This window comes from Carassius carassius, chromosome 25 (genome assembly GCF_963082965.1).
Source record: "Carassius carassius chromosome 25, fCarCar2.1, whole genome shotgun sequence".
In the NCBI taxonomy this organism is placed as follows: Eukaryota; Metazoa; Chordata; class Actinopteri; order Cypriniformes; family Cyprinidae; genus Carassius; species Carassius carassius.
Window position 1 is genome coordinate 11,349,167 of NC_081779.1, and position 11,428 is coordinate 11,360,594.

Here is an 11,428-nt window from a genome sequence, read left to right on the forward strand (position 1 = left end):
GCAGTCAGCTGTTCTGATTTGTCCTTGGACGATTCTCTGCACAACTTTAGACAATGGTGTTGTATGGATATGTGCACACTGCCCTCTAGTGACATACAAACACTTGCAGCCCAGTGACTGTCACATATTCAGAAATTACAAATATTTCCATAAAATATAAACAAATTATGAAAATAAAAACAAAACACAAATTATGAAAAAATTATTAAGCAATAAATATATTATCAAATCATAATTAAATCTAATAATATCTAATAATTTATTTTAAATGGCTGGACCAAAAACAAATATACTCATACATAAGGGATACGTATTGACAACTAAAACTTATACAATTCATACTTTTGGTGTTTACGAGAGCAATATACAGTAGATTAAATAAATAAGTTAATTTAAATTATAATATATATATATATATATATAGATCATTTCTATAATAATGAAACTAACATGCCCATTCATATTAGGGTGTTGCGATTTATATCGTCTATATAGTAATTGTTGTTTAAACAATATGCCATTTGACTATTGAATTTAGATTTAGAATTCCTACAAAAATCAAGATTAAGGGGGCAAATATGGCCCCAAATTACTTTTATATTTATATAATCTGATATGGTTAATGTCACACGAAGAGTAGTCTCGCGTAGCCAGACCTTCAGACTGACGGCTAAAGGTCGGAATTCATGGCAGCTTTCATTGGCCAAGGCCATTGATTGCAGTTGACCGGCATGTCAAACAACCAATCACAGTTCTTTTCGTTTAATCGTCACGTTTCGGGGCGTGGAAAGTCAACAATAACAGACCGACGTGTAAAACTCTTGGACGTATTTGAAAGATTCTATGCCGAGAACTTTAGATATTTCACATACTTTTGAAACTCCAGTGTTTAGTTGATCCGCTCGTCGTCACAGTAGTAAACACTACAGCTTTCTTCTTTCGTGAGAGGGGTGGAGTCGTGGCATCTTTGTTTCCAGGTGGAATGTTAAAGACCACAACACACGCGTACGCGTCCTTAAATCCTGTAGAATTCAACCAATCTGATGACAACTTCGACACTCCTGAAGTGTTTCCACTTTTGTGTCCCATATGCATCAGACGTTTAGCCAACGGAAAAGTAGCCTAGTTTATACACAAATATCAGTACGATTGCATGTGAAATTGATTTTATAAAGCAGTCCAATAAACAAGAAGGTAATATTGATTGACTTGGATTGTAGACACAAGTTGCTGGGTTTACTTTTTTTCTCTATTTCGTCAAGGAAAATGGTTTCAGACAAATTCACAGCAGAACTGTTTTGTGTTTCTGAGCAGCATGTGGTGTTTTGTACTGAATCAATCAGCCATTTGAAAGAATCAGTTCCCCCACCTACTGGGGATTTTAGGTTTATATTTAAATATATTTTCCCTTCCACCCCCCAAAATATTTTTTTTTTTCAAATTTCACTTACGTTTTGTTTTTTAAAAGATCAATACATTATGCATTTGTAACTGCAGGTTAACTGCATTAATTTCCAGCATTAAACAGTCTGTAAATGCCACTTAAGATGCATATTCTGTGCCACCTTTGCATTGCAAACAAATTAAAATGTTAATTTATTTTACTCCTGCAAACTATGACCACTGCAATATGAATATCAAAAGCTTTAGGAGTCAGCTGTCCATGGCAGTCCTAAACCTGTCAAAAGTACCATTACAATAACATGTTCAGTTTTTCTTTTTCATGAGAATGGAGCCAACTTCATTTGAAACTTGACATCAGTCCACCTGAAAATGTTTTATTCTGCAACCACCAGAGGGCCATCTAGTTTAAGTAATACTATAGAACAGGCGCAGTCTTTATCTCTAGGCTGTTATATATATATATATATATATATATATATATATGAAATTTCTCACATGTGTTTATTGAAATGTGCCTGTGAAGGACTGGAATATTATCGGACATTAACAACTTATTTTTCTTTGCCATCATACACCTTTTCTGTGTTTTTATATCCCTTTTCAGAGGCTGAGAGCTTCTAGTTACCTTATACATAATTACATTTTTATATAAAAAAAGTCAATTTCAAGGTGAAAATGAGGTAATCCATAATAATAATAATAATAATAATAATATCTCGAAACATAGGACAAGGAAAAGCAAGAAACAGCAAGGATGTGGAACCAGGGTCTTTTTAAGAGTCATATTTACAAAAGGCAGTACAGCACAGACTATGAGCACAACTAATCTTATTTACATTTACCTTTTAAAAGCTCTTGGGAATGAAATGATAGCAAATATTGAAAACATGGAAGAAAAAAAATAAAAGCCACATGGTTCTAATACAAAAATAAAAATGGGAAAGAATAGGAAAACACAATGCTGATGGTTTGAAGGAGCGTTCATTTTGTTCCACAAAGAGTCGTGAGACGATTCTGCATAAATAAAAAGTTGAAAAAAGGAACATTTATTTTTATTTCTGCCAATTTAAAAGGCGGTATCACTATAAAAACTGATTACATTTAAAGTCAATTTAATTTAAAAGCAACACTATGTAACTTTTTCTGTTCAAAATTTGCAAAATGTATATAATGAGTGAGAACATCATAACTTCAGCTCCCAAAACGCCTTTTTGTCTTATCCCAAATCACTATGGTATATTTATAATAAGGGATTATTTTTGCACTATTGTAGCCTGTTCGGGTCATCCATTCGGGAACACATTCCTGCATGAATCGCCATAGACATAAACTTGAAGTAGCTCCAGTTATAATGTTCTTCCTTTGGGATGGGTGCAGTTCTGTTTAACCGCTAGAGCACCAAAATTTACATAGTGTTGCTTTAAAATCAATTCAGTAAAAAGCCATGCTTTCCAGGTAGTTCCATTAAGAATGAACACAGTAACACATACCTGCAGGTTTCTGATACTGCGTAGGGCCCTCTCATCCAACTGACTCAGATCCACAGAGTCCATTTCACTGGCCAACAGCTGAATGCACTGAAATGATAAAGAACATATGTCATGTATGCATACACAGACAATGTGCTTTGCTCCATTAGTAGCAGTAGCAATCACCTACCTCTCCGTTTCCAATAGGGACACTAATGACAATGTCTTCTCCACTGCCAGCAATAGGTGAGCCGTTAACGGACATGCTGAACACCTTCTCCCTGTGATGTGGAAGTCTCAATGATGGAGTCTTGGGCAATCTGAAAGAAAAATAGACATTTACACAAATAGTTAGGGTGACCATATGCGCCGTTCATACGGGATACGTCCCGGACAGGATTTTAATATTGCCTAAAACATCCAGAGCAGTTTGACCAATAACATGCAGGTATTGTACATAATCAACCAATCATGGGGCTGCGTGTGAGAAGATGAGATCTAGAGGGAATGATCAAAGTGATGCAAATATGCGCACGTGTTTGTTCGTTCGATGGACTTGAAACGTCGCTGTGCACAAATCCAAAAAAAAAAAAAAAAAACTAAGTGCGCCACAATGCTTCAAGTCAAATGAAAGAACAAACACGTGAAAGCGATTCAAAAGCATAAGGAGCCGTCTGCTTTGCTCTTTATTGCTCTCATGAATGTTACACAATGACCAACCTACACAGTGCAAATAGCCAAAACCTGGATATTTTAGACATTATTAAAATCCTGGCTGGGACGTGTCCCGTATGAACGGTGCAGTTGGCCACCCTACAAATAGTCCTTATAAAAATGTCCTGAGTCAGAAGTTTGGGAACCATTTTTAAATTATCTGGACCTTGGGGATGCAAAAATTGTGTTCGGATTACATAAATGGTAAATATGTAATACCAAGTTGTTGTTTTTTTTGTAAATGTGTAATTTGTTAAAGTCAATACATTTATTAAAACGTCATGAATATACCTTGGGTCAAAACGTGGTGTGATGAGCGGAGTGGTGCCGATGATTGAAGACTCAAATAAACTTCTAGCAGGAGTGATCAGAGGCTTTCTTGTAGACCTGTGCTCAAAAAGCAAACATGGATTCAGACTTTACAAAGAACAATCCATTGGGATTCTGAGAGGCACCAGTGTTAGCACAAAATCTGTGTGTTTAATAGCTGACTGTATAGTTTCTTTACCTTTGGATAGTGTTTCCCTGTTTGCTGATGGAGAGCGCTCTGGCTTTCTTGGATGTAGAAGGTGCCTTCTTTGATGCTTTCTTCTACATTAGACACATTAAAGAGAGTAAGGGAGTCAGGCTCCTGTACACACAAACAGGGGCCCAATTTTCTCAAGGACCCTTCAAAGACTACTATTCCTTAAATTATAAATTACAAACCATTTTCTTAGACATAACTAACTTTAGATCAAACAGCAGGGACTACACTCCCTTCAAAATTTCCTAATTAGACATTTGAAAGTGGTAATCCTGATTTTATATGTAATATGAACGTTGCATATTTTTACATTTATTTCTCGAGGCTCAACGAGTTTTCCACTGCTACATAGTGACAACATGACAATCACATATGTTCATCTAGTCAGAACAATAACTTCAACATGGTTTTAATGCCTTACTTGGTAGATGACAAATACCATATGTAGACCAAAAATTTCTTATTTTAATATTATTTATATGTATTTGTGAAGTTTTACTGCATGAGTTAAAGTCTGCATGAACATGTAGGATCATATGACGGACACAGGGAGAGGAGCTAATTTTGACCATACCAGAATGGGTAAATGAAGGAATGTGCGTACATGTAATGTGTTCCACTGATGCATAGGGTGGCTTCTTCTTTCCACCAATGTATGTATGTATAAATATACCAACTGATGTAAGCATGAAGTATACATTCTATTTTAAACAAACAAACAGGTTTCTGTACCTTGTAAGGAACTTGGTCAGTGGTATATAAGATATGGTCACTGTTAAAGCCTCAGAGAAACGGAGAAAAGAACATACAACTGGCAAAGAAAACGAGTTTCTCTCCTATGCCTGATACATATGTCAATAAAGATTTTTGACAAGGCAACTGGTATTCGGCCCTGTGATTGAATTGTAAGGGGAAAAAGACTGATTTTAGATCAACACCATACTACCACAAACCTTCTTCACCGTAGACTTAAGGGGTGCCATGTTTTCATCCTCCGAGTTTGTACCATTCTTGGCTTCTGTAAATGAGGTGAAAGTGGGAAAATCAGCTTCAAAACTACAGGTAAGAAGGTTTTTCAAGCTGACAGAGGATGCAAAATGTACCTTTGGCAGCAGACTTGGGAATCACATGTTTCTCGGCAATAGCAAGCTCCACTTGAGCAGCTTCCTCCCTCACCTGAACAGAGAGAAGACTTCACATAGACCAACAGTGTTCGATTTAACAATATTGACGAGTTTACAACAAGTAAAGGTATGGCCAAACAAACATGTTTAATCCAAGTAACGTTACCTTTGAATCATCCACTGGTGATTTTGGCTTCTCTATATCTGAAGGTTAAATAAGACCTGTATTTATGTACGATATTGATTCCCATGCTATTTTACCACATATTAACAGACACGACATGGACTATGTCAAATACTTTGCAATTGACAAATATGACTTACTGCAGTACTCGATCCAGTTAATTTTCCTCACTGCCATGGGAAGCTTTATCAGAGCGGTTTTGTAAAGGTTGTCTGCATCTTTCAGAAGATTGTTCGTCTTCTCCTTCAGTCTTTCAACAATTGTATGAACTACAAACAAAGTAGAAAGCTTTCCAAATTTGTACACAAATACTTGTATGCAGACACTTGCGACAAATTTTACCTTCATCGTCAAAATCAAGCAAAAAAGCTTCCAGTTTCGGCGTTTTGGGATTCTTCTTGTTTTTAGCATTCTGAGTGCGTTTTCTTGGCGCCATGGTGAACCTGAAAAACAAACACTATGAACTACTTCAACCCCACGGCGATTACGCTCATTTATATATTAGTACGTAGTATATATCTAGTCACTTAAATCGTATTAAACCTATTTAAAGGACATTAATATTTTTCCTACTCTAATAGCCCGGTCTACGTTGAAACACTTTTTCTCACTGCAGCGTTCAGGAAGAGCCTTTTCAAATTTAACGCTACTACGTCACTAAGCCAATCAGCACGCAACTTTGACGGTCTCTGTGCTTTGACCAATAAGATATCGCCTCTCTTAAACGAAGAATCTGGCCAATGGCTGAGTGTTTTACTGTCACTGCTACAGAAAGAAACAAGCGGATTGGTGGATGATGATGATACACATTTTTCCGGAAGGAGCTCTGCTCGCAGTATGCACATGTGCTTTTACGAAGAAAGCCGAACGATTTTATAAGCCTTCACAGATGTGATTTGTGGTTTATCAGATACATTTAAATGTTGGCGGGGTGTGATTATTATTATTATTATTTTAGTTTGTCATATGAATCCTCTTTAAAATAACTTTCACAGTGGTTCTCAAGTTCTGCCACTGTAAAGGATTTTAAAAAATGTCCAGTGCTAATTTATTATCATTGCACCAACATCTGAAAAAATGCTTTGATACGTTAAAAGTGAATAAAAGCGTTTGGGACAGTGAACTAGCTGAATGTCAACCTCTCATGAGCTCTCTTGGAAACCTTGCAGTGCAGCTGAAGGCATTGAAAAACGTTCAGATTGCAAACACACCTCTTGCCAGTTTCCCTAGTTTACAAGAACGCCTTCATTACAAACTGTCTCTGGCTGTGGATGTAGTTCTGGGTAAACTATCAGAGAAAATGTGAGTCCTACTAGATTATAATCTTAATGCACATTAAAACCAATGCTTCATTTGATTTTGTCTTTATTCCCAGGAATGCTCTTCAGAGTGTGCGGGATGCTATCAGTCAACAGGTGTCTGCTGTTTTCCAGTTCTATGAGAAGAACACAGACACTCTTGACATTGCTGGTTGTGTCTCCAGATCAGCCATCTGTCCCTCCATCTCAGACATGTTAGAGTGGCTTCAAGATGCAGATCGCTATTACTGCCTACAGTATCCTTTAAGTCACATTCCTCATGACCACTGTTGGCATCTATGTTATACTTCATCTGTCTCTGTGTTTGGTACATGCATTTTTTTGCAATGAATCCTCAATTAATCTGGTTAGATTAGTGCAAAGAAGGAACCTCCTGCAGACACTGACACCCAATGATCTTACGTTAATGGAAACGGCACCAAAGAAATGGGAATCTCTACTTTCAGCTACTGGAGAGCAGAGAATTGCAGGTATTTCCCCTTTTTCTAGAATAGATAAGGTTACACTCTTTGGCCCCATTTTCACCTGGTATTAATGTCTGTCTTGGGTGATTATCACAGTCTTATCACAAGTGGCCATAAAAACACATTTGATATGTTGATACCAGGTGTAAACAGAGAATCTGATACCGTGCAATTGTTTGGCTGCATCCATTAGTCATTAGTTTGTTTGTTGTAAAGTGTGACATTTTATAAGTCACAAATTAGAATGCATGTACATGTAATGTATACAAATATATGCAATGTATAATATAACAATCTGAGACTTTGGTTTCTAAATATACATTTTGTTTACATATTTTGGTGTTTTAGATGCATTGTGTCAAGTATCATTCTTCATGGAGACTGAATGTCAGCTGTGATATCAAGAAGTCGTTTCCACATCCTGTGTTGGCTGTTGTTCTCAGTATGTCAACGAAGGATCCTTTTTAAAAGAGAGAGAGAGAGAGTGGTATGGTAATGGTGAAGCTCAGACTCCTGGATTCATTTTGTTTTGTTTTGGCCATTAGCTTGACAAAGACTGACTATCATTATCATTGTAAGAGCAATGCTCTATTTTAAAAAATTTGTTATTTAATTTATGCATTTTATTCTTTATATTGATAGAAATGATTGCACTGTTGGTGAATATATGTCACATAACATGTATTTTTATTTTTTCCTCAAATGGTTCAAGTTTACACAGTTTTACTTGATAAATACAGAGAAATCACAATGAACACAGCAATCAGACATACTGAGTGTGAGTGGACTGTTTCTAAGGACAACAGTGGAAAGCTGTCATTTGTCTACAAGGCACAAGAGAGATTTAAAACACTGCAAAATGGGCCTAAGAATTAATACTATTGGACTAAAAAACAAAAAAGGTGAATCAAAATGTGTTAAAAACTAGCCTATATATAGTAGTCACTAATTGTTGAATACCTTGAATGAACACTTCATATGAGAAATGTGACAAAAGAGAGAGTGACAAACAATAAGGCAAAGAAAATGTTTCTGAAAATCTTGGACCCACTGCAATACTACTAGAATATTACTGCTCAAACTCTATGTTCTTAATTCTAGATAGACTGTCTTTAATTAAAGTTGCGCTCAGTAAATTTTTCCACATTGAAACCCTTACCCCTGAAGAAATGAATAATACTTTTGACAAATGAAAAATAATGTACAATCATGCCTACTGAAGCAAGCTGAGATCACATGACCAGCTGTGTTCAATTAAAGCTTAAAGTGTGTCATTCATTCTAATGATTGGGGTATAAATTTTTGAGTGTTAAATGGCAATCCTGATTTTTTTAATGCTTTTTTTGCTAGTGGTGCAGAAATTAGATACATTAAAGCTACAAATTCAAAGCTACAAAAGTTGAAATGTGTAATTTTTGCTCCACTAGTGTCACCAACAGTCATGTCAAACACTCCTGTTTAGTAAAAGTAATAGTCCCACTCCAAACTCAGAACATTGGTTGTGCCACTGTTGCACTGAAAAATAGCAGATTGCAATTCCATTTTGGTGGCACTAGTGGTGCAGAAATGACTCTTAAGAATATATGCAAACCAAACAATATAACAGCAAGTACAATATGTATATTACAGACAACATAATGAAGGAGCTGTAGTCAACAGCATCAACGTGTACGATGTATGAGCAATGAAAGAAGAAGAGCAGATAAATGGGACTTCATATGGCAGACATGGACATGATCGCCACAATGACACAAAATGCATCTGTCCATTGAAACACAAATTACAGAGTGCACATTTAATCATTATCCCTGTTTATCCACACCTTCCTAAATTTCTTTCATTTATCTTTATCATACATACTCCTTAAGAGGCAGGGTACTGGTGGTGATTGGCTTTGGCGGGTCTGGAGCAGAAGGCCTTGAGTTTGCAAAACTACGACCTATGTACCCACGTCTGTACCCTCCTCTCTCGATGTGTGGGCAGGTACTGCTCAGCACCGCCCCGCTGATCATAAGAATCACTGCTGCTGCCCATCCCAGGTAAATGGCCTGACCCAGCTCCCGCTTGTGCTGGAGGGGAACATTGGGGTTGTAGAAGTCCTGCACCACAGTGTTTGCTGTCCAGGAAACCGGCACTAGGACGCACAGGCCTGTCAGGATGAAGAGCACCCCACCGGACAGTGCTATGCCAGCCTTGGCATGGCGATCGTCCCCGGCACAGGTGGTGCACTTCATTCCACAGCAAGAAACGGTGCAGGACAACCAGCCCAAGAAGATAGCAATGCACATCAGTGCCCGTGCTGCCTGGATATCAGGTGGTAGAGCCAGCATGGAGTCGTAGGTCTTACACTGCATATGGCCAGTGGTCTGGTAGATGCAGTTCATCCAGATCCCCTGCCAAACAATTTCGGAGGTCAAGATGTTGCTGCCTATGAAGGCCGTGACCTTCCACTGGGGCAGTGCAGTCACTGCTATAGCCATCACCCAACCTGTCACAGCACAGGTGAAGCTGATCAGCTGCATACCTGTGTTCACCATCTCGCCACCCTCTGAGTACCACGCCTCCTCGGGCCACAACCTCGACGACACTTTTCCGCCTTCAGGTGGTCCAACTATAGATAATAGCTTCAGTCCTCCTTGCTTGGTTTGGCACGTTTGTCAATCCTTAGCAAGAAGTCTAGGTCAGTCCTTCTTTGAAAGTTCCTTGCTAGACCTCTGTTTTTTCTCTTTCAGAGTTTTTTGGAGCAAAGTTTGGATTAGTCCCTCTTTTGGTTGCCACGTTTGTCAGTTCTCTGCAAGAAGTCTCATTCAGTCCTCATGTCCTTCTTGCAAAGTTCCTTGCCAGACCTCTCAGTTCTGTCTTTTTTTTGAATTTCGCTAAGCAAAGTTTTGTTCAGGCGCCTACTAGTCCATTTTTTGGTCTCGATACATTTGCAAATCCTGCGCAAATAGTCCTCAAAAAGAAACTTGGAACGTTTCTTGGAACAGAGTTTTGTTCAGGCAAATTCTAGTCCATCTTTTGGTTTCTCAGACAGTCGTGTTCACTTTCGCCTAGTCTTTCTTTGAAGTGATGAATAATTGAAGAACTGCTGGCAGTTGTGTCAACTCAACCAATTGGGATTGATTGAACTTCAGTGAGGGTACCACCATCACAGGCTACGTCCAGAGGGTAGAAGTTGGTCTTGTACCACGGTAAAGTGGTGTGGACTTGTCTTCTCGGTAAAGAAAGATCTGCTCTTATCACAGGGACTTGTGCCTCTGTTGCAACCCAGTCCGGTGTTGCCTTACCCAAACAGGTCACACCGATTTAATTTGATACCGTGACATAGATGCAGTGGCTGTCAAAGATCCATTACTTCCAAGCACCCAACAAACATTAAACAGACCCTAAACTAGAGTTTGAACTATGGCAAAGGCCTTCGTAAAAAAAAAAAAAGAAAATCCACAATTAAAAAAAGGTTCTTCAGATGTGACACCTGTGCGAATAGATGCCAAAAGTAAAGACGTTGTCCTCTTTCAAGCTCTTTAGTTTAGATGCTCTTATAAAGAAGAGGGTTGTATCGAGAGCAGACACAAAAGAGTGCTGTGCTTCAGGACACTTAGGCAAAGACAAATGAAATGTCCTGTTCCCTGCAACAAAACCTTCATGGGTTGGTTTCTTGCTGCCAGAGTAGCGATCTCCTATTGGGCAGGCCGATAACACTTACAGGTGTTTCAAGTATGCCAGTCTCATCCATCTTTAGAAACACTGTCGAGTAAAGCCACTCTCATCCTGAAAGGAAAGCAGTGGATGGCAGGATATAAAGGGATACAGAGCGAGGAGGGAGGGCGAGAGTGGTGTCTGCTAGCAGATCAATTAGCACAAAGACAATCTAGGGGCTGTCAACAATACGCCTCAAAACATTCAGCGCTTTTTAAGGGACGCTGAAAAGAGTGCTTGCCCTTTTCATTTATGAGACTGTTTTGACAAAGAAATTGCTTTATAAAGGCAGGCTTGTGAGGGTGTTTGCTGTTGTGGGCAATTTTTAGGATGACTGATGACTAAAAAAACTAAATCCTCTCACTAGTATACCAGTCCATTTTTTTGTGATGGAGAATATCGGTAATCTACTTCATTTCAAAAACACTGTCATTGTAACAGTGTTTTAGGCAGAAGTGTGAATTAACATGGCTGTCAAGTCGTAAAGGGATATTTTTACAAAGGTACAAATGATCTGATTACAGC

At 38.3% G+C, this 11,428-nt stretch overlaps 3 protein-coding genes across 3 annotated transcripts; 1 reads left to right on the forward strand and 2 right to left on the reverse strand.

Annotated features, from left to right (window-relative positions):
- Positions 1 to 2,268: 2,268 nt before the first annotated feature.
- LOC132104178 (borealin-like) lies at positions 2,269 to 6,038 on the reverse strand. Its single transcript, XM_059509450.1, has 10 exons — positions 5,764 to 6,038; positions 5,562 to 5,690; positions 5,404 to 5,441; positions 5,217 to 5,289; positions 5,067 to 5,131; positions 4,096 to 4,178; positions 3,879 to 3,974; positions 3,064 to 3,193; positions 2,895 to 2,981; positions 2,269 to 2,418 (listed from the first exon to the last, which is right to left on the reverse strand). Exons 1-10 carry the CDS (start codon positions 5,855 to 5,857, stop codon positions 2,386 to 2,388), a joined length of 828 nt encoding a protein of 275 aa, XP_059365433.1. The 5' UTR covers positions 5,858 to 6,038; the 3' UTR covers positions 2,269 to 2,385.
- A 139-nt stretch (positions 6,039 to 6,177) lies between these two features.
- Positions 6,178 to 8,056, forward strand: LOC132104180 (AFG2-interacting ribosome maturation factor-like). Its single transcript, XM_059509452.1, has 4 exons — positions 6,178 to 6,723; positions 6,797 to 6,976; positions 7,092 to 7,210; positions 7,553 to 8,056. The coding sequence occupies exons 1-4, from the start codon at positions 6,455 to 6,457 to the stop codon at positions 7,600 to 7,602; spliced, it is 618 nt and encodes a 205-aa protein (XP_059365435.1). The 5' UTR covers positions 6,178 to 6,454; the 3' UTR covers positions 7,603 to 8,056.
- Positions 8,057 to 8,644: 588 nt separating this feature from the next.
- Positions 8,645 to 10,024, reverse strand: LOC132104179 (claudin-4-like). Its single transcript, XM_059509451.1, has one exon. The coding sequence runs from the start codon at positions 9,739 to 9,741 to the stop codon at positions 9,055 to 9,057; it is 687 nt and encodes a 228-aa protein (XP_059365434.1). The 5' UTR covers positions 9,742 to 10,024; the 3' UTR covers positions 8,645 to 9,054.
- Between the last annotated feature and the right edge of the window lie 1,404 nt (positions 10,025 to 11,428).